The 19983-nt window shown below is 41.7% G+C and overlaps 1 protein-coding gene across 1 annotated transcript; it reads left to right on the forward strand.

The window, feature by feature from the left end:
* Positions 1 to 3528: 3528 nt before the first annotated feature.
* Positions 3529 to 15370, forward strand: GAS2L3 (growth arrest specific 2 like 3). The gene is made up of 9 exons (XM_088165125.1): positions 3529 to 3696; positions 5919 to 5965; positions 6906 to 7074; positions 7463 to 7581; positions 8293 to 8434; positions 10974 to 11037; positions 11694 to 11832; positions 12682 to 12789; positions 13497 to 15370. Exons 2-9 carry the CDS (start codon positions 5942 to 5944, stop codon positions 14874 to 14876), a joined length of 2145 nt encoding a protein of 714 aa, XP_088021251.1. The 5' UTR covers positions 3529 to 3696; positions 5919 to 5941; the 3' UTR covers positions 14877 to 15370.
* Positions 15371 to 19983: the final 4613 nt, after the last annotated feature.

Consider the following 19983-nt stretch of genomic DNA (forward strand, 5'->3'; position numbering starts at 1 on the left):
TTTTGTGAAAGTGTGTCACGGGTTATTTGGCTTTATGACTTTGATTGCTGGTGCTTAATGGCACTCAAAAATACCATCGGCAGCACTGCTGGGAGAGGTAAGCGTGTCTGGATGGTGCGCGGAGGTGCGGATGCCGCCGGGGGCTGCAGGCAGGCTGGGGGTGACTTCGTGCCGGGCTGCGCTCCGAGCCACGCCAGCCCAGGCGGCGGCGGCAGCGCTGTGCCGAGCGCTGCGGGAGCAACGCCGGCTCCAGGGGCCCTGCGGCTCCCAGCGCCCGGCGCTGCCGGCGGCAACTGTCCCAGCCCGAGGCAGCTGTCCCAGCCCGGGAGCGGTGTTCCAGCCCGGGGGCGGAGTCCCAACCCGGGAGCGGTGTCCCAGCCCGGGAGCGGTGTCCCAGCCCGGGAGCGGTGTTCCAGCCCGGGGGCGGTGTTCCAGCCCGGGAGCGGTGTTCCAGCCCGGGAGCGGTGTCCCAGCCCGGGAGCTGTCCCAGCCAGGGGGCGGTGTCCCAGCCAGGGGGCGGTGTTCCAGCCCGCGGTCCCGATCCCGGGAGCGGCGTCCCAGCCCGGGGCCGGTGACTCAGCCCGGGAGCTGTCCCAGCCCGGGGGCGGTGTCCCAGCCCGCGGTCCCGGTCCCGGTCCCGGTCCCGAGGCGGTGCCGCGGCTCCGGGCCAGGTGCGGCGGGCGCGGCCCCGCCCCCGGCGCCGATTGGCGCTTTCGAAAGGAGCGGCCGGCGCGGGCCGGGGCGGCGGCGTCTGATGTGCCGTGAGGACACGGTACGGGACAGCGCAGCGCAGGACGGCACGGCACGGCACGGCACGGCACAGCGGTGGGTGTGCCGGCAGCCCGGCCCGCGGGGGAGGTGCGGGGCGGCTGAGGGGCGGCGGGGCCGGTCTGGGCGGGGAGCGGGGCGCTGCGGCGGAGCCCCGCTCGCTGCGGTGCCTCGGGAGCGACCCCCCTGTGTGCGGGGCAGCGCGCTGGGAGTCCCGCGTGTCGGGGAGCCCCGGCAGAGCCCGGCGTTGCGCGGAGCCGGTCACTGGGATCGGCCCGGTCACCCGCCCGGCGGCTGCAGTTCCCATCCAGCGTCTCTGTCACGGATGTCGGAAGGGAAGTGCCTCGAAACTTACCCTGGGGAAGGGAGAGGGAAAGAGTTTTTGCATAGCAGCCTTCAAACCAGTCTCTCCTCTGCCCTATGCAGGCGTTTGAGGTTGCAGTGCTGTTTCTGCAGGAAATTTGTCCCAATGCTCTTGGCTAAAACACTCATTCATATTGCTTAATAATCCGGAAAGCGTCTGGCTCCTTTCTTTGCCCAAAAGCTGGCCGTGTTCCAGGGATGCTGTGTGTCACCTTTGGCATAGTATGAGATCAAGACATGGGAAAAAGTGCATGTATTCCTTTAGGAGCCATAAGGCCTAACTGACCTGTGCATTTAAAATTGTACCAGGTGGATCTTTCAGAATAAGAAACGATTTTAAATTTAAGCCATAATAAACTACTCTTGACTGTGGCCAGCCAACAGCCTGCTAAATGGGCATGGAAAAATGCTCCCCTCCATGTTGCTTTGCTGGAAGAAGTGTGGAGTAGAAATGGGAGGGAGAGAAGAACTTGTCTGTGTAGGTGAGGGAGCAGCTGGGGCAGTGTGTCTGGTGTTAACCAGCCTCTGCCCAAACTGGCTGCTCCTGTGGGAAAGCAGCCGTCTGCACGTCTCCTGCGGAGATGCCAGCTGCTGAGACCAAGTGCTCCTCCCTGATTTCAAGTGGGTTTCTCTGCCCTGACAGCTGTACCCAGGGCCTTTGCTGCCTTTTGGTAGGGAGAGCGTGCTCAGTGCTCTGCTTGTGAGCGCTTCATGGAGAGGTGTGGAAAGGCAGCCTCTGAGGACAGCAGTCAGGTGCCTTAATGTAACGAGTTGGTCGCCACCTTAAAGCCCATCACCTCGGACTGACTAGTCTGGTTCTTTCTCTTTTGTGCCTCTGAGGCCTCCCCAGGGAAGCAGAGCACCTGCTGACTCAGTAATGCAACAAAAAGGCTCTGTAATTGCTGTAGTGATGGAGGGAGTCGTGTTCCGTTCAGTGAGTGTCTCTTGTGCTTACTCCTTTTCTTCTTCATGTGTATGTAAAAAAAAAAAAAAATCTTGACTATCCTGTAGTAGGTTTCAACAGATACTGACATGACAGCTTCTTTCATTTCAGTGTGTTTATAAACATGAGTTTCAGTAGATACTGTCAAGTTGCTGTGGGTTAGACTGTTGGGTGTTGATGGAATAGAAAATGATGTTATATATCTTAAATATAGGGTGAAGATGTAGAAGTGTTTCTACCCAAGTTTTTTCTTAATGAGCCTGTTAACAGAAGGCATTTTAATGAGCCTGTAAATCCCTTTAGGTTCCATTTAAGCTAGGCCAATGGCTGCTTTCATCAATATTTTAACTATCTGTAGGGTTGTGGATTTTGCTTGTTTGTTTATATGTAAACTGTTCAGTCAAGTAAAATGGGATTTGGACTTGGTTCATCTTGTGCTACAGAATGGGTTGTAATTAGTGTAGCATGTCTTGCTGGTTGGGCCCCAGTGAGTGATCTATGAATCCTGATACAACTGATCCTAAGCAGGCTATCTCATGTGGCATCAAGAGCATGTGCTAATTCCCTGAAGTGTTTGTGTAAAGTGCTTTAGTATTTGCTGACTCTGCTGTTTCTCAGAGTGCCTGGGGGGCAAAGTGCTGGGCATCTCTGGAAAGCAGAGGCAAACTGTGGTCTCACAAGTCTAGGTGAGTCATGTCCTGCACCCCCTTTCCTGAGGAATGCCTGTCCCTATGCCACATGTCAATAGATAGGGATGCTTTTCTCATCTCTCTTACTTGATGTTGATCCATAGCTCTAGTCCTTTACTGGAGGTTTGGCACTCAACCAGCTGAAGGCAATACTTGCCTCTCCTGATATATAATTTGGGGCTGACCAGCTGTCTCCCAGTAAATCAGTGTCTCTGTATTGATCCAGCTGTAAGGTGTGGCTAGGCGACAGATCCTCTCCTTCCATCCCACAGAGCCATTGGCAGCAGGAGTAGCAGCAGAAATGAGGTGTTCCCTGAAAGTGGGGCTGGTAGTGGGGGAACTCTATGCTTGCTAACTTGGAACTGGACTTCCAGGTTTGGAAATACTTACAAGTTTCTGGTGTCTCTGGTGTTTTCCTTGTTTTAAAGGGTGAAGCAGGGAGGGGGAAATGGAGAAGAAACAACATCAGGAAGAGGAAGGGGAAGAATTATTAAAATAATTGTTTCTACTGTGATGGGCTTATTCAGTCTTTTGTCCCAGTGGACCTTGAGGGTGTCAAGGTCTGCCTGGAAATGAGAATGGCATGGCCTGAAGCTATGCGGGGGATGTGTTACAGTGTACTTTTATTCTGAGGACCTTTCTTGCAGTGTCTGAACACCAAATGCCTGTTGAATGAGAGTTGATAAAACTGGCATGTGTAGAAAATGATGCAGTCCTATCTGGAGCTGCCAAAATTCAGTATCAGACACTTACTTCATTATGTACAGCTTTTTGATGCAGGGAACCCAACTGGTTTTAGAAGTCAGATTTGGTTATGACTCTGCCTGGTACTGCAGTATTCACCTCACCACAGCACCTTCTCCACATTTGCAGGCTGACTACTTGAAGGTGGCAGATCTGGGTCTTCTTATCCTGTGCCTCTCCTAGTAAGTGGTAAGGCTACATTTATTTGTATTCCCTCTGAGCTGAGCCGTTTGGCATCTGAAAATGGGTAATTGTTACTGTATTACTTTTTCAACTCAAAATTCATGCACTGTAGCTCGCATCATCAGAGAGGGTTTTTGTTAAGTGTTTTTCAGATGCTCTGATAATAAGTGAAGCCTTTTGACTTTCTAGGGAGCTCTGACATATGGGCTTACAAAATAACTTTCTTTTAGGAGAGCAGGCCCTTGAAGTTCAAGGGCCACAATTTTCCTCAATCTCCTCTTTTTTTTTTTTTTTTTTGGCAAGACTAGTTTTTGCTAGGCATGCCACAAAACTGCAGATGCTGAGCATTCCTGTGATAGCTGCAGTGTGAATATTTTGCTTTGTTCATGTTTTGAGTGCTCCCTGTGAATTAGGCTGTCTTTTGTTTTCCCTTGGCAGTTAATATGCTAGAGCTCTTGTTAGCCTATATGGAACTCCTTATTTTAATGAGACCAACTTCTCTACTGGCTGTTCTGCTGTTGTTTTATTTTTTTTTTAATCAATGAAGCCTCTTATTGAGCTTCTCTTAGGACAATAGCTTTCTTATGTCAAAGGAAAACGTATTCCCCTGGACAAAGCTGTGGGAAGCATAACATGCTCATTAGTAATGCTTGGTATATACCCTTCCTTTCCCTTGTGCATTCATAGAAGGAAAAATGACATCAAGGAGAGGATGTCTCTTTTGTGTTTTTTTTTTTTTTTTTTTTTTTTTTTCTTCCCTTGAAATAAAAGGAAGGGGCAAGATATCACTTAGAGTGTCTCTGATAAGGTCTGAGAAGTGCTAGCAGTTCTGGTACAAGGGAGTGTCTTCACCTGAAACCAAACTGGTTACTCATTTGCCAGTTGTAGAGGTAAGTTGTTTGAAATACCTGATACATGTGGTCCTATGTAGCCTGTGAGGTTTAAGGGAGTGGGAAGGAACAGGGGGAAGAAAATGACACAATTCTGCTTTCTGTGTAGGATGAAAGGGTGAGAATTTTTACAAGAATTGTGTTTTCTGTGATGGGCTATTCAGCCTTTTTTCATAGGAAGGCCAGATTGTGCAGAAGAGAAGATGCCATCAACATAGAAAGCCTAAATATCTGGGACAGGAGAGGAAAATTACTTATTTTTAAATTAAAACGGATGAGTTAAAAATGTCTGATAATGTTTGCAGTCTGGTTTTCAGTGTAATCAGTATGATGAAATTTAATTGCAGCTATTAAGTAACAGAGCAAGTAAGTTGTTTTTAACAGGCTTCAAGACACGGATAGGAACTTTCTGACATTGTAAAATACCACTGGAAAATTGTTATGGAGAAATACCCTCTGTACACACGCATGCAGCTAACCTGGCAATGCTGCACATCTTTAGACCTGGAGCCTCCAGGGAAAGACTTACTAATCCTTTGCCCAATGTAGAGCTTGTGCTGGATTTTCCCATAGTTGAAGGCATTGCTGGAAAATACAGTCTTGAAAAGAAAGCATTGACTGGATTGTCTCCAAGGTTTCCTTAATGTTCGTTTTGCCGGGGATTTGTGCTGATAACTATATTGCTGCAATAGTTTGCAGCATTCTGTTGAAAACTTAGTGCATGCATGCTGCCTGCAAAGTCACAATCCCAACAGAGATTTATAAAACATGTTTTTTTCGTGTGTCTATGCTAGAATTTGATGATCTTTAAGGTCCCTTCCAACCCACATCATTCTATGATTCTATAAGAGAAAATCTTATTTGTCAAAATTCTTTCTTTGCTTTAAGGTTTTCATGATCTTCCAAGTATTTAATGTAAGTTCAGGGTGCATGTATCTGTCTGCGCACATGTACAAGATACGCTTGTGATAACTTGGAAGAAAAAATCAGTGCCAACAGTGTTAAATCCAAGAATGGTTTGAAGTATGTGCATTACTCTTTGGCAAAGTAAGTGTCATACAGCTCCTAAAAGGTCTTGCCAACTTTGGAGCATTGTTTGTGCATTCAAAATTAGTTGCTACTTTTTCTGTAATAACTGCACTTTTATCTAAGGGCAGAGAACTGAAGTTGACTGAATACTGGCTCCAAACCTTAGCTACTAAGATATTTCCCTCTTTCCCCTTCCCTTCCTATTAGATTCATTCTTATTTTTCAAAAGAGCACTGATGGGTTTTTCTCAGGATTTTTGTGAAAGCAGAAGAGACTGTATTAAAAATTTCTTATTTTTCCCCACCCCAGGAGGAGAAACTAATGTAAAGCAGATGACCATGCAGAATGCAGTTCAGGTAAATGCCTTTTGAAGTGTTTAAATCCTGTATACCTGTATAATACTTTTTTTTTTTAATATAAAAGTCTACTCTGAAGCACATGAAATACTGGATTCCCCAGCTACCTCTGATTACAAAAAAATAGTAATTTTCCCCTTTTACAAAGAGCAATGTGACAAGGATAACCGTATGTTATTATCAGATGGGTGACCCATTCATTTTTCAGTGCTCTCAGTTAAGAAGGTTTTGAAGTCTAAGTCTGAGATTATTGAAAAATTTCCATGATGGTTAAGAACTGTTTTTTTAATAACCTTATATTCTAGTTAGTCACTTAAGTATAAGTAAATAAATGTATTTTACATACACACTGAACTGAAGGAAAATAGTTAAGAATACCAGAAGGACTCTGTCTTTGGAAATTTTTCTGTGTGGTCCTTTTCTTGAAAGGACCTCTCATTTGTAAATTACCTCTTATCTAGAAAATATGCAGTTCTGAAGAGAAATACTAAGTATTTGTGTTCAAGAAATGTGTTGTCTTTGCATGGGAACATTTCCTCTTTTAATGTTACAATTTTTAATGTCTTAAGCACAAAATGCCTCTGAAATGTTTGATCAAGAAATCAGTAGTCTGTAGTAAATTATATGATAATTTGCAGATTTCATTACTTAAAATGTGCTGAGTTAAGGAAACCCAAAGCATTAAATGCATGTTGTCTTTATTCTGTATTCAGGAAAGTGTGTAATTTTAAATCCAAAGGAGTCAAGAGAGTGAGTGCAGTGGTATATTGCAGGAGTTACTAACAAGAGCAGAACCATTTAATTGCTGTGTTGGTTTGCTGTATGTGTTGAAAGGGAAATGAACACTTACTCTTTGAATAATAGTCCTTCAGTCTAATTAAGAACCACAAGTTTTTGTCATCTGACTGCAAATACTAGAGCTCACTGGAACCTTCTGCAGGTGTGGTTTGGCGACGAGCTTCCCTTGAGCCCCCGGAGCCCTCTGGCTGCGAGGCACGGGCCGGGTTTGGCGGATGTGTGCCTGTATGACCAGTGGATATCTGTGCGGCACGAGGCCACTTTGGTGCCTATGCAAGAAGATCTCTCGCTCTGGCTGTCTGGCTTGCTGGGTGAGCTGAAAAATAAATCACTCTCTAATGAATTTGAAAGCACTTCCAATATTGTAGTCAGTGCTGGCGTGTAATAGCTATAGTACTATTAAGATCTGGTGTGTTTGAGTTTGAATGGCTGGGATAATTGCATTAAAATGCATGCTTTGATTTCAGTTGTATTAGCTGCCACCTCTTAAGGGTTGCATGATTAATTATTCTAATTTCTATTTCTGAATCTTGTTAGTCTAATTAAAATCTAGTTAAACAAATACTTGGTTTTATTTTACTTGCATATTTCTTCTATTTTTCAGTCTTTAACACTGGAATGCTGTTTGAATTGCCTCTAAGTTCATATGACATTACCTTCTGTGGAGTAACTCTAATATTGACCTTCTTTTCCTTAAAGGAATGGAAGTCAAAGCAGAGCAACTGCTAGAAGAACTTGATAACGGGGTACTGCTTTGCCAATTGATTGGTGTTCTTCAAAACACAGTTAAAAAATGTTGTAGCACAAATAACTTAAGGGTGAGTTGTATAATGATTTTTAAAGTACATATATAAAGTCCTAAATTTCAAGAAGTAGTTACAGGGAAAGTAGGTGAGTGAGGCTTCCCAAAGAAGTGTTCTGTATGCTGTGTATTCAGAGACTGATTGACAGCAAAGTGGCTTTATAGATGGGTAAACTCATCCAACAAATTACTTGCTTTGTTAGTCACATCCTAGGGTCCTTACTAGGTTTTTAGTTTGATTTCAGTAGAACTCTTGCTAGAGGAAAATATAGTCCAAGTCTGGAGTTTGCTCCTCTGAAGTCAGTGTGGCTTGTTAATAAGATATCCATTGGCACTTGGTAGTATGTTTTATGCCAGAAAGTGGTGGCTGAATTCACGTGTACAGGTCAGCCATAAATGTATCCAAACCTGGAGACAGGCTTCAGTGTTTTCGTTGAGAAACAGTGCTTAGTTGAAATGTGACTGTCTAGCAAGTCTCTGTTATTTTGGATTACAAAGGCTGCAGAATTAAGGAGTGTTCACTCAGTGACTATTCACAATGATAAAGTAGAATGCCTTCTATATTAGTGTTGCTTTTTTCATAGAATACATAGTGAGGTGAACACAAAATAGTTGCAACTGTTTCTGTACTCTGAATTAAGGGTGTATTTTCCTTTACAAATATGCTTTAAAATCTGTTGGCAATGTTGATGTGCATGATGTACTTTTCGTTTTCTTCCCTTGCCAGAATTTTCCTATGAGAAAAGTTCCATGTAAGAAGGATGCTCCATCAGGATCTTTTTTTGCCAGAGATAATACAGCCAACTTTCTTAACTGGTGTAGAGCCATTGGAGTTGATGAGACATACCTCTTTGAATCTGAAGGCTTAGGTAACTCTCTCTTTTTGTAAGATTTGCTTTGATCTCTGTATGAATAACCACCTCGTCAGGGAGACGCTTTGTTATAGACTTTTGAACTTTTTCTCTTGACTCTGCATGTCTTGTGCAAGCTTTTATTTATTTTAAGGCACTGTCCAAGTAGAAGCCTTAAAAAATCTGTTCAATGACTAATATAACCTGCATGATGCTTTTCCAAACTTCTGAAAGTTACTGTGTGGGATGAAGTGGAGACTGAGAGCTGTGCAACAAAATGTCATGTTTTTCTTCAGTAAAAAGAACCACTGAAAAACAGAGGAGAAAAGTGTGGTTTCACTTTCTGTGTGTGGGAAGACCACAGGGCCACAGAGTCAACTCACAATAAGTTTCTTTATTTGGTATTAGAACTCGTTCTTGTTGCAAAAATCCCTCAGAATAATACATTCATGATGGTTACATTTGGTAACGATATCAGGGTGTTGTGTCTGAAATGGCAAAATCCTGTTGGCAATGAGCATTTACTTCAGGATACACGTAATGGATCTAAACCATTTGTATTTTCCCATTTAATAAGATAGTTATAAAAATAAATATTGCCAACTGAGTATGGCTGCCCCAGTGCACAACTGGTGCCATATATCATATTCTAGACTGATACGATGGAATAAAATTTTTTCGACTGCTAGTTAAGAGGATTATACTTCCATCACATGAGAAATAAGGAAATGCTCTTCTATGAGCAATTATATCTGTGAAAATTAATTAATACAAAACTTTCTATGGCAAGCCAAATTCTGTTTTTTGTTGTTTGGCTTTTTTTTTTCTTTTTTTTTTTTTTTTAATAAGCAAAATATCTGCCTGTCAGCAGACTAGCAAAAAAAAAAAACCATTATACTTACTGGATTTTTAAGTCTTTGTGCCATTAAATGCTATTTACATGCTGGCTGGACTGCCCATGTATCTCTACTGGATAAGTCATCTTTTAAGACAGTTGAGAACTCCATTTACATCTGTCTCATTTTGATTAACTAGTAAGTGTATCTTTTTTCAATGCCAGGAAATACAAATGAGTAGAACTGAGTTACAAGAATATTATTTTTTTTTCTTAGTGCCTTGTATGAATTGTATTGCTTAAACATATTAGTTCCTGTAAGTGGACAGGTAATTAGAACCTGTTTAGCTTCTCTGAGATAAGCAGACATGATTTCCTAGTGCTGTGGCTTTCACTTATAGGAAAGAATTGTTTTGAAGTCTGTAACTCTTGACACAGGCTTGCTTTGTGGCATAAATATCTTCTGTGAGCCTTTTTGGCAGCTGAAATGAGCAGACTTGCAGCCTGCTAGATGAAACATTCTTTCCACTGATGTTTTCTGTCAGACTTTCAAGCCATTCTTCATAAATGAAATAGGGGAAGTATAAGTTGACAATTGCCTCTTTCCCATTAGGTACATATAGCAGCACCTTCTGAAAACTGTAGATGACTGGGAAGGAAATAAATCAAGAGGCTCCTGAGACAGCAGAAAGGAAGAGTAGGCATTGTGGGGTGCCCTTTGACATCAAGTCAAAACAAATGTCTTGATTTTTGCTAGGGGTCTATTTGATTTTTTTTCCCTTTTGGGTCAAGCAAATTAAAACACTTTTGTTACAGCTGGCAAATGCACCCACACACATGCACACACTAAATGTATATTCATACATTTAAAGAGAAATTAATCGGCCTCTAAAAGTAGATTTTAGATTATGGCTGTGTCAACTTTCTATTCTAGATTTGCCCTTCATAATCGGATCTTTTACAAAGTAGACTTAGAAACTGGAGTAGATGATGTAAACAAGAAAATCTGACTTCAAACTTGGATTGTACTTTAGGAAACATTTAAAGCAAAGGCACTTTAAATATCAAAGTGAACATCAGGAAGATGTTGGATTTCATCTGTAAATATAGAGCTGAAACTTTTGAAGTAGTGATAAGAAAAAAGATCTGTTGCTTGCTGAACTGGTAACAGTCACCTGGATTGCTCTTTCCCTGCCAAGGTTTAAACCCACTCAGGCTGACTGGCTGTGTAGCCATCCACTTGTCAGCCAGGGCCCTTGCAGTGTATCCTCCTGTGGATGGTGACCTCCAGACTGCATGTACCTTGCTGTGTCTATAGGCACGAGCATGTACAGATGGGTGTGTTTTCCTATTTGTAGTTGCTAAGTGCTTTTCATCTTTAAGACTGAGATAATGCATCTAGGGGTGGGGATTGGGAAGCATTCATGTCTCTTTCTTTCCTGTTCTCATCAAGGAGGAAGATCATAAAACTTATTTCTCTTAGGAGGAAAATAATGGTTTCGGGAGTGCCAGGATGGGTTTAAAGTCTTTATGGAATAGAAAATTAGAGTTGTAAAGCATATTAATTTTTTATTAATGACAATGTACCTTGGCTCTGGGTAGGATGATGGGAAATTTATAGTCATGGATACCTCATCTTCCCTTCTCTTGGCTGTACCTAATTGCATAGGCCTCCTGCAATAAGTATGAACTATAACTCCTCTTTTTTCTCTTCCCTTTTAGTGTTGCACAAGGATCCCAGACAAGTGTATCTTTGTCTGCTGGAAATTGGGCGCATTGTATCCGGGTACGTGAGCCACACATGCTGCTAACAAGAAATCAAAGGACACATCCTACTAAGTAAAAGCTAAGACAAAGTTAGGACATGATTTTCAGCTGTTAAGTGCAATGCAGTGGATGTTAATTCTGTGCAAAAAGTAATGAGTGGCTTTTCTAGGACCATCATACAACGTGAATATTTTTTCAAATATTTATCAGATTCATTCCATGGAGAGGAGAAACCAGATTCCATGCTGGTTTCTATAGCTGTGTATTTAAGTTTTAAATTCAGCTTATAGATAATGTGTACCTCTTGGAAGAACTCACTGAGCATTAAATATGATTTTAGGTGTTTAAATTTCCCAGCTTTTTGGAAGGCATCTCTTTATTATCTAAATGTAGACTTAATTTATTTCTAGTGCAGAGCTGGAAGCTTTAAGATAGTCTATAAAATGGGATGTGACCTCAGCTGTGTAATTTTGGAAGTACCTTTACTGCATCCTTTGGTGGGACAGGCTTCTGCTAGAAACTTAGAGATACTCCTTCTCTTTGGATTATCAAGGCAATTACTCCTCTGACTGATTCAGATGTCTCTGTCTGTCAAGCCACTTACAAGTTTATCATCAGTTTATTTTTGTTTTCTTTAGTAAATTAGTAATTAAACACTCTGCTTTTGTATTTGAGGTATGGAGTTGAACCTCCTGTACTTGTCAAATTAGAGAAGGAAATTGAGCTAGAAGAAACCCTGCTGATGACCTCTGAGCCACCATCACCTCTTAGCACACCAAAGTCATGTTGTCACCATGGGGAGTTACACGAGGCAGTAAGTGCTACTTGCTTTGTGTCATATGGGCTTTAAATTAAATTTAGTTTCATATGATCTGTCTCAGTAAGGACAGGCTGGTCTTCATCTAATATGTGTGAGCCTCCTCAAACAGAAAACAGAAGGATATGCACCTCTTTTTATATTTTTTTGTTTGTTTTGAAAATGTAAATAAAATGGTGTTCTATGCATTTTGGAGTGCATATAACCTACATTGATTTCCTTTCCCCTCTTCGTTTTCCTTGCTTCTTTGAGTATAAGAAGTGCTCTCATTCATTTTTTTCCTGATTTGTCAATATTCTATGACTGCAATGAATGTTTCTCTTCAATTTGATCTTTTCATAAAACTTCATCAGATGTTAAAGTAGGCTTTGATGAAAGTCTTTTAAAAGAAGACTTTAAATCAAACCACTGTAGCTCTGTACCGACTGGAAATTAATATGTATGCAGGAAACGAAATTATTTGTACAGCCTGTGAACTGGTCCAGAGGAAATGATGAAATTTTTTCCTATTCTGCTTAAAAATTCATTTATTTTAAAGGTCCTCTGACTTGTAAAAATTCTGTTTCTTTGGGAATGTCAGCCACCTTACTTTCGGATCCTTGCTTTCTCTGAAAACTCACTGTTTCTTCTTCTTGGCAATAGTCTCACCCTTCCAATTTGCTGCATTTCTAAGTGGCTCTAAGAGGCAGATCTTCTCTCACACAGCACTTATTTGGGGGCCCCCTTTCCCCTTTCTTCAATGGTTTCCTTCTTGGGTCTTCCTTCTTAACAGAAGATTAACCCAATAGATGGTTAAACTCAATCTTCTGTCAAAATACTAACAAATGCTTTCAATTTAATAACTAGGTAAAACATATAGCAGAAGATCCTCCCTGCAGTTGTTCCCATCGATTTTCAATTGAATACTTATCAGAGGGACGTTATAGGCTGGGTGATAAAATACTCTTCATACGAGTAAGTAGTTTCTTAGAACTCCAATTTATATTTCTTTTGGGGAGGGAAATATTTTTAAGTGAAATACCTCATTTTTATGGAGTTGTTTTAGAATTACAGAATTATTTAGGTTGGGACAACTTGTCATTCAATCACTTATTCTAAATAAGTGTAATTGCTCCATTCTTTACATCTTTGATCCACAAATACTGATTTTACAACCACACTAAACTAAGGTACTGTTTCTCTGTGGTGTCTCTAAAATTTCAGTAGTGACTTGCAACATAAATGCCATAGAATTAGCCTGAGAATGTTCCTTGTTCAAAACCTGGATTCTTGAGATTTATAATTTGCGGGGTAGTTGAGTACTCTCATCAGCAATCATAAGAGTTTGTGTTGCAAGGACATCCATAAATTAAACCCATGCCCAGAACTCTATATATTAAACAAAGATTCTTACAAATGGTTAAAATGTCTTCTGTAAAGATGTTTCCATTATCTCCTGACACAGAATTATTATCTCTGCAGGAGAAGCTATCTAATAAAATAATTGAGAAGCATAAACTTTGTTTATCACATCATTTCTCTGTCTTAAAATGTTTCTCTGTAAGAAAGGAAGTGCTATTTTTAGTAAATTTCAATAGGGGATAATGTAAGACGAAGGAAAATAAAACAAGATAAAAATTTCTCCTGTTCTTCTGCTCCTACCCCCTTTTCCCCATTCTCAGATGCTACATGGCAAGCATGTGATGGTACGTGTTGGTGGAGGCTGGGACACCCTTCAAGGTTTTCTGCTCAAATATGATCCATGCCGAGTGCTTCAGTTTGCAACTCTAGAACAAAAAATCCTGGCATTTCAGAAAGGGGTCACCAGTGACAGTGTCCCCAGCTTGTCAGCTAGAAATCAGGAGCCTCCTCTTATGAATCCAATGTCAGCTGTCAATATGTTTCAAAAGCAGCCATCAAAACCTCCTACTCCTGGGTTAGGTCTTGGGGCCAGTGCCAAGAAGGCTTTATCTAAACGTCCTCAGTCCCCTGCCCTGGCATCACCAAGAGTGCCAGTGACTCCATCTTCCACTGCTAAGTCATCAACAGCCAGGCCCAAATTACAAGGGTCCTCAGCAACAGGTGTGCAGCCTCCTTTCAAACCATTAGCTGGCACCTCAAGGAAACTGGAGTCTCCTGCCTGCAACTCACCAGCTTCTGCTCCTTCACAGCCTGGAGGCAAAAGTTCTTCACATACAGGACCAGGAACAGCTCTTGCTCCCTCTGAAGTGTTGCGCAAACGTATTCGGTCCCCTGATGCTACCAAGGTGAAATTTGCTCTTCCTCGGGGCTCCCCAGCAGCAGCACTCCATCCTGTCCTCTCACCCTCTAAAAAACAACCATCTCTCTTGTCTGGGACAGCTGGAACAATGACTTCGAAACAGAAGAGTGTCCCTGCTAAATGCAAACCTGTATCTGCCACTAAAACCAAAGCAAATTCCGTCGCTCCCAGGGCTGCTCGGCTGCCAGTTACAAATCTGCGCTCTGTTGCCAAGTTTGCACATTCTCAGCAACTCCTGACAAAACCTCCTGAAAACGATGGTATTCAGATCTCAGATGCTGGGTCTCAGCATCCTCAGAAATCCCCACAAAAAACTTCTCACCTAGCAAGGAACTTGAAAACTGCTTCTGAGCTAAAACTTTCTGCTTCTGCACCTTCCCTTGCAGTTAGCAAAGCATCAAAGTCACCACCTCCATTGTTACCTACAAGCAAAAATGTGTCATCAGCTGGCAGCAAGCAGCCAAATGCCAGCAATCCCCCCCAGGTTGGACCCTCTTTACCCAAACCTGCTGAACGCACACCTTTGTCTGTTGTACGGCTGCCTCAAACTTCAGCCAAAGCGGCAGGGACCAAAAAGCCAGCACAGCCTTCCACAAAAGGTCAGCGTTCAACCAAAAATTTGCAAACAAACAAAAGCTTGGCCCCAGCAGCCAAGAAGCCGCTCCCAAAGGAGCAGGCATATAACAAAGAAACACCTGGTGTGTCAAAAGTTCCTCTTCTGAAGAGCAGGCAAGATGATCACTATTTTGTTATGACAGGGACTAAAAAGGCCAGAAAGTAAATTCATTTCTTACTTTCTGTGGAAGTCTCTGTTTTGTTCAAAAGGGATTCTTGTAAATGCTACACTGAGGACAAGGAAAAACAGTTAAATAACACTACATTTAATATGACATATTAGGTATAACCTGCCTTTTGCTGCCTAATTTATTGTAAGAGCTGTGTTTATTTTGCGGTTTAGAAACTTCTATTTGGGCATGTTTAGAAGTGAGCTTACTTGCTGTGTAGCACTGTGGAATGGCAAATATCCTTGATCTGCTGCAGAAAAGTGTGGGAGAGGAAAAGGGAATTAAGGCTGATGCTTTTGCAGCAGAACTCTGGTGGTTCTGGCACATCTGCATTGAGGTGTGCACAAGCTGTAAAATTTCTAATACCTCAAACAAAACCGGGTTTCGTTCACTGGTGTCCCAGAACCCAAATCTGGGCCACGTGTTTTGGAAAGAGAAGAAATTTCTAGTCCTGTTTAGATTTGTCAGATGCCGTTATCAGTGTTGTGCCCCCCCCCCCCCCCCCCCCCCCCATATGCCTTAAAATGGATTGGGCTCACTTGGAAGTGAAGCTTGGTTTGTTTTAAATTGGACACGGATTATCATGGCCTTGATTGCTCATTTTCACTGTGCCTTAGCCTCTCAAATTCAGAGCAGAACTCTTCAGTGAGCAATACTACCTTTAAAACCCAGGGCAGTTAACCTTGCTTGGTCCATGCTCAAATCTCACTAGCGTGACTAGAAAGCTCTTGTTGCATGGAGAGATGCTCCAGAGTTCCAGGGAGAACACTTTCCCCTGGCCTGGAGCCCCACACCAGCTCCTACTCCTGGGCTAGAGTCCCAAAACAGCTCTGCTGCAGCAGCACTGAGCTGCAAGCACTGACCTGCTCTAGCAGAGCTTTACTGCTCTGCAGGAGTGGCCTTTGTATGTAAGATTGAATTGCTAAATACTTTTCTTAGTGCTACAGGTTAATTTTTGTTGGCACTCTAGTCTGCAGTGGCCCTTCTTGTTTTGTTTGTGAGATATCTTTCCTGACTCTATCACTCTCTGGAGGTGAGAAGTTGTTTCCCAAAGAGGATTATAGTCTGCATTTGCCTTCAAAGATCTATGCACTGTTTACACCCAGCTCCTGAGGTCTTTCAGTGGGTTAAACATCTGTGGTGCTCAACACCTTTACCCTGAGAAATGAGCTTCATGGTAGATTGAAAGCTACTGTCTTTGGGAGTAGTGCTACTTGGGTTATTTTGGAGTTAATGAACAGTTGTCCCTACAGACACTGAGGAGCTCTGAAGGTCTCTGAAGACACACTGATGGTTTCCACAGACCATTGCTTCTGCCCTCCATTCTCAGTCAATTTATGGGCAGGAGTGGGTGTCACTGCCATAGAGGCTCCTGGATGGTGGAACAGGGAAGTCTTTCTAAAAGGAGAAGAGTTCCATGGAATATGTAGTTTCTGTTGTTAAGGCGTTTTATTTTGGGTTTTTTTTCCTCTGGAACTAGAGTAAGCAAACATCATAAACTGAGTTCTCATGTGATGTTGCAGAGTCATAGAGCTGCTTTTCTGAGCACCTTCTTAGCTTATTTTATTTAATTTATGATTCTATTTATGCATATCTACTGTACAATACTGCTCATAACCTGCTGGGAGTAAGCAGTAGATGCCAGTATCCAAATTATAGGAGGAAAACTGATCTGTTCTGATAACATGGACACAAGTCCTACAAGATCCCATACAAAGTTGTGTGTTTGGGAGAGGTCTTGGGCTTGCTTGTTTTATATGTACACTGGTCAAAGCCACTGCTACAATGTTAGGCAGAATATTGACTATAGTGGATTGCTGTCAGGTTTGATAAATCTGGCACATGGTTTCATAAGCTGAAAGCATTTTACAGTAGATGACTTGCTTTTGATTTTTGAGCTTCCAAATTGTGAGTTACATGTGATATATCTCATGCAGATTGATAGCTGACTTCTTGGGGTGTTCTTTCTGTAATGGGTCTGGAAGAGATGGAGTTAACTTTCTTCATAGCATCCCATATGGGGCTGTGTCTTAGATTTAAAATCTAAACCAGTGTTAATAACACATTGATGTCTGGGCTGTTGCTGAACAGCCCTTTCCAGGGTTAAGTCTTTCTTTTTCCTGCTCTGCCTCCACAGTGAGTAGGCAAGAGATTGGGAGTGAAATGACTGGGAACTGGCCAACCTGAACTGGCCCAAGGGCTATGCTATACCATAAAGCATCACCTCAACAATAAAAAGAAGGAAGAGGTAGAGAAGGAAGGGCGTGCAGGGTTGTGTGGCTTCTCAGGTGGCTGTTTGCCAGCTGGCTGGGCACCAGTCTGTCTGTGGGAGTAGTGAAGGATTGCCTTTGCATCACTTGGTGGTTTACTTTTCCTATCTTTTCTTCATTCATTAAACTTTTCAGCCAGTGAATTTTGCTTTTGCTGCTCCTCTCTCTTTGTCTTGCTGGAGGTGGAGGAGAGATAAGGGGAGTGAGCAGCTGCTCTTGCACTTGGCTGCTGAGTGGGGTCAACCCACAGCACCTTTTAAACTATTCACAAGGTTTTTAGCTTAAATTTAAACACTGAGGCTTTCATACCTCTGTGTAAGGCAACTTCAACACCTACCTTGCTAAACTACAGAGAAGATGAAGTAAATGGCTTCATCTTTGTGATATATGATGTCATGTAATAGACTGAATTATAAAGTTTACAATGAAATAAAAATGCATAAACTGTTACAGTTGAAGCCTTAATCAGCTAAAGTTACACATGGGTAAAGTTACACATTTGTAAAAATAGTGTATTTGAGTGTGATCCAACTTCTGTGAAAATTGTAGTCGCCAAGTGCATACTCATGTAACATGAGGTGAGTAACACAGTACCTCCTAATGAAAATACCTACTATTTTTGCAATGTTTGTTGCCAAATAGCAAGTCTCCTCTTCAGTTTATGTTACCTTTTGTGAGGGAAAGATAATTTTGGAAGAATCTGACTGAATTCTCCATGTGATATTGGTGTCCTCTGTATGAGTACTTACTAAAATAAACATACACTGTGCCTTTTATGTGCACCCGTTTCTTCTCCTGACATCTTTTCGCAGGAAGGGAAAGAGAATGCATTTCAGAAGGCTCACATTTTCTTCCTACCACCACATAAATAGTAGATTCCATCTCTGCCACAAACAAGCTGCATTTAATCTATTGCTTTGTTTGGAGTTCAAGACATCTTTACTCTGACCCTGGTATCAATGTGGTTAATTGTGTAGAAGGGGCTTCCTACTCTTTCCTAGCTGAGCCTAAGTAGTTTCAGATACACCTCTGCAAGTTGTGTTTGCAGTTCGACTTGAAATATAAAGCACCAGTGTGCCAATATTTTCCCTGCTTCTATCTTGTCAACAAACTTAAGACCGATCTATGTGTCTGTTGCCATTAATGACAGAAATTTAATTAGTTTTGTTGAGTGAAGAATTGGGTGTTCTCACTGGACCCACCTAAGTAACTTTTGTTTCTTCTTCCTCATTTGATTTTTTTTTTAAACTCTTTTAATGCCTGCCTTTGCCTGTTTCAAAGTGTCTTCAGCTCCTGCCAGTCTGGTGCTGGTGCCTAATCACACAGACTTATGTTTCCACTTCAGCTATCTCTAGTAAGCAGATGCAAGTGGCATCTACCATCCTTATTCCTACAGGACCAAGCTCTGCATAGGTGTTAGCTGCAGCTTTTTTTTTTTTTTTTAAGGGGATGCTGTTAAACTGGCCAATAAAAGGCAAAGGCAGTCCAAGATTTTCTTAGGTAAGTATCGTAACCCTATTTTATATATCCTGAGCAGATACACACACACAGACATATATATATATATATTTATATATGTATATATATATATATATATATATATACATATACATGGTAATTTCAGGGCAGTCTTCCTTCTAAAACTTGAAGCACCCATAACTTTGAACATCAAACTTTCTTTTTCCCTACAGGGAAACTGAAATGTGTTTGTTAGATGAGTGAGTGCTATGGGGCCATCTGGTGTCTATTAATTTTATAGAGACTACTCTGACAATGTAAACCTCTTATCTTCCCTAGAAATGCACAGGCAAAACTTTTCTCTTTGATTCAAATAAAACTTTCAGCTTGTGAAATCCAGACTTGGTCTGAAATAAATAATTCAAGAGACGTTTAATGCTCTAAGACCTTTTCATTCCATGCAAATACATTCTTGAAAACCTTTTTATGATTTTCTTTTTTTAAGAGCCAAGATTGAAGATCACTTCCTTACTAAAAGTTTTGAAAAATAAATTGCCTGAAATGTAAATAAGTTCAACACTTATATATTTCAAACATTTTAATAAAAAATAAAACATGTAAATATTCGAGGGGTGAGATCTGCCCACAGTTCAGATCTGGCTAGCCAGCAACTCCCATTAATTGAGAAATGAGCTTTCAGGTGTGTCACCTGGTGGGAATGACAGCAGTGGATGGCTTTCTACTTGGGGAGGGGTGCTGATGTCTAAAGAAATGCTATTATGGCATTTGGTGTGAAGTATTTTGTTCCAGATGGAAGAAAAACCTTCAGGATGGGAGCAGCTGGCCATTTCTCCAAATAATGTAGCTAGGCAGAAAGTATTGACAGATTTGTTGTGCTAAGAGTTTTTAGAAGGTAAGATTGCAGCATAGAACTTTGATGTAAAATTGGCCTTTAGTGCTGAGTCAGAAAGTACTGTGCAAAGCTGAGGTCCTACTAAACAAAGCCAAACTTGCATGCTTCCTCAAACACCCTATTGGGATATTCACTCAGGAAAAGTGGAATACATTAGTGTTTGTCAAAATACTCAGACAGGGCACCTCATAAGAACCATATTAAAGTCTGTTACATGCAGCTTTACAGTGAAAGCATATGCTTTACCTCTTGCATTTTAAAATAAAAGTAATTGCTGAAATTCAGGTTGAGAATCTTCTAAATTGCTGATCTTTTATATTATTATTATTTACTTTTCTGAAGCACTACTGCTGTAACAAAAAGTGCCTTGTAGCAGAACCTATATTCCCAGAAGAACAGAAATAATTACTGTGATGTGTCATCCTGATGAACAATATGCTGCTTCACAGCTTTTTTTTTTCC

The sequence above is a fragment of the Sturnus vulgaris genome, chromosome 5, assembly GCF_052056855.1.
Source record: "Sturnus vulgaris isolate bStuVul1 chromosome 5, bStuVul1.hap1, whole genome shotgun sequence".
Lineage (NCBI taxonomy): Eukaryota > Metazoa > Chordata > Aves > Passeriformes > Sturnidae > Sturnus > Sturnus vulgaris.

Excerpts from the sequence above, each read along its gene's own strand:
- GAS2L3 (XM_088165125.1), top strand. The coding sequence starts at position 5,942 with ATGACCATGCAGAATGCAGTTCAG. Across the intron at positions 5,966-6,905 it reads CCATGCAGAATGCAGTTCAG|GTGTGGTTTGGCGACGAGCT; the intron begins GTAAATGCCTTT and ends AACCTTCTGCAG. Across the intron at positions 7,075-7,462 it reads CTGGCTGTCTGGCTTGCTGG|GAATGGAAGTCAAAGCAGAG; the intron begins GTGAGCTGAAAA and ends TTTTCCTTAAAG.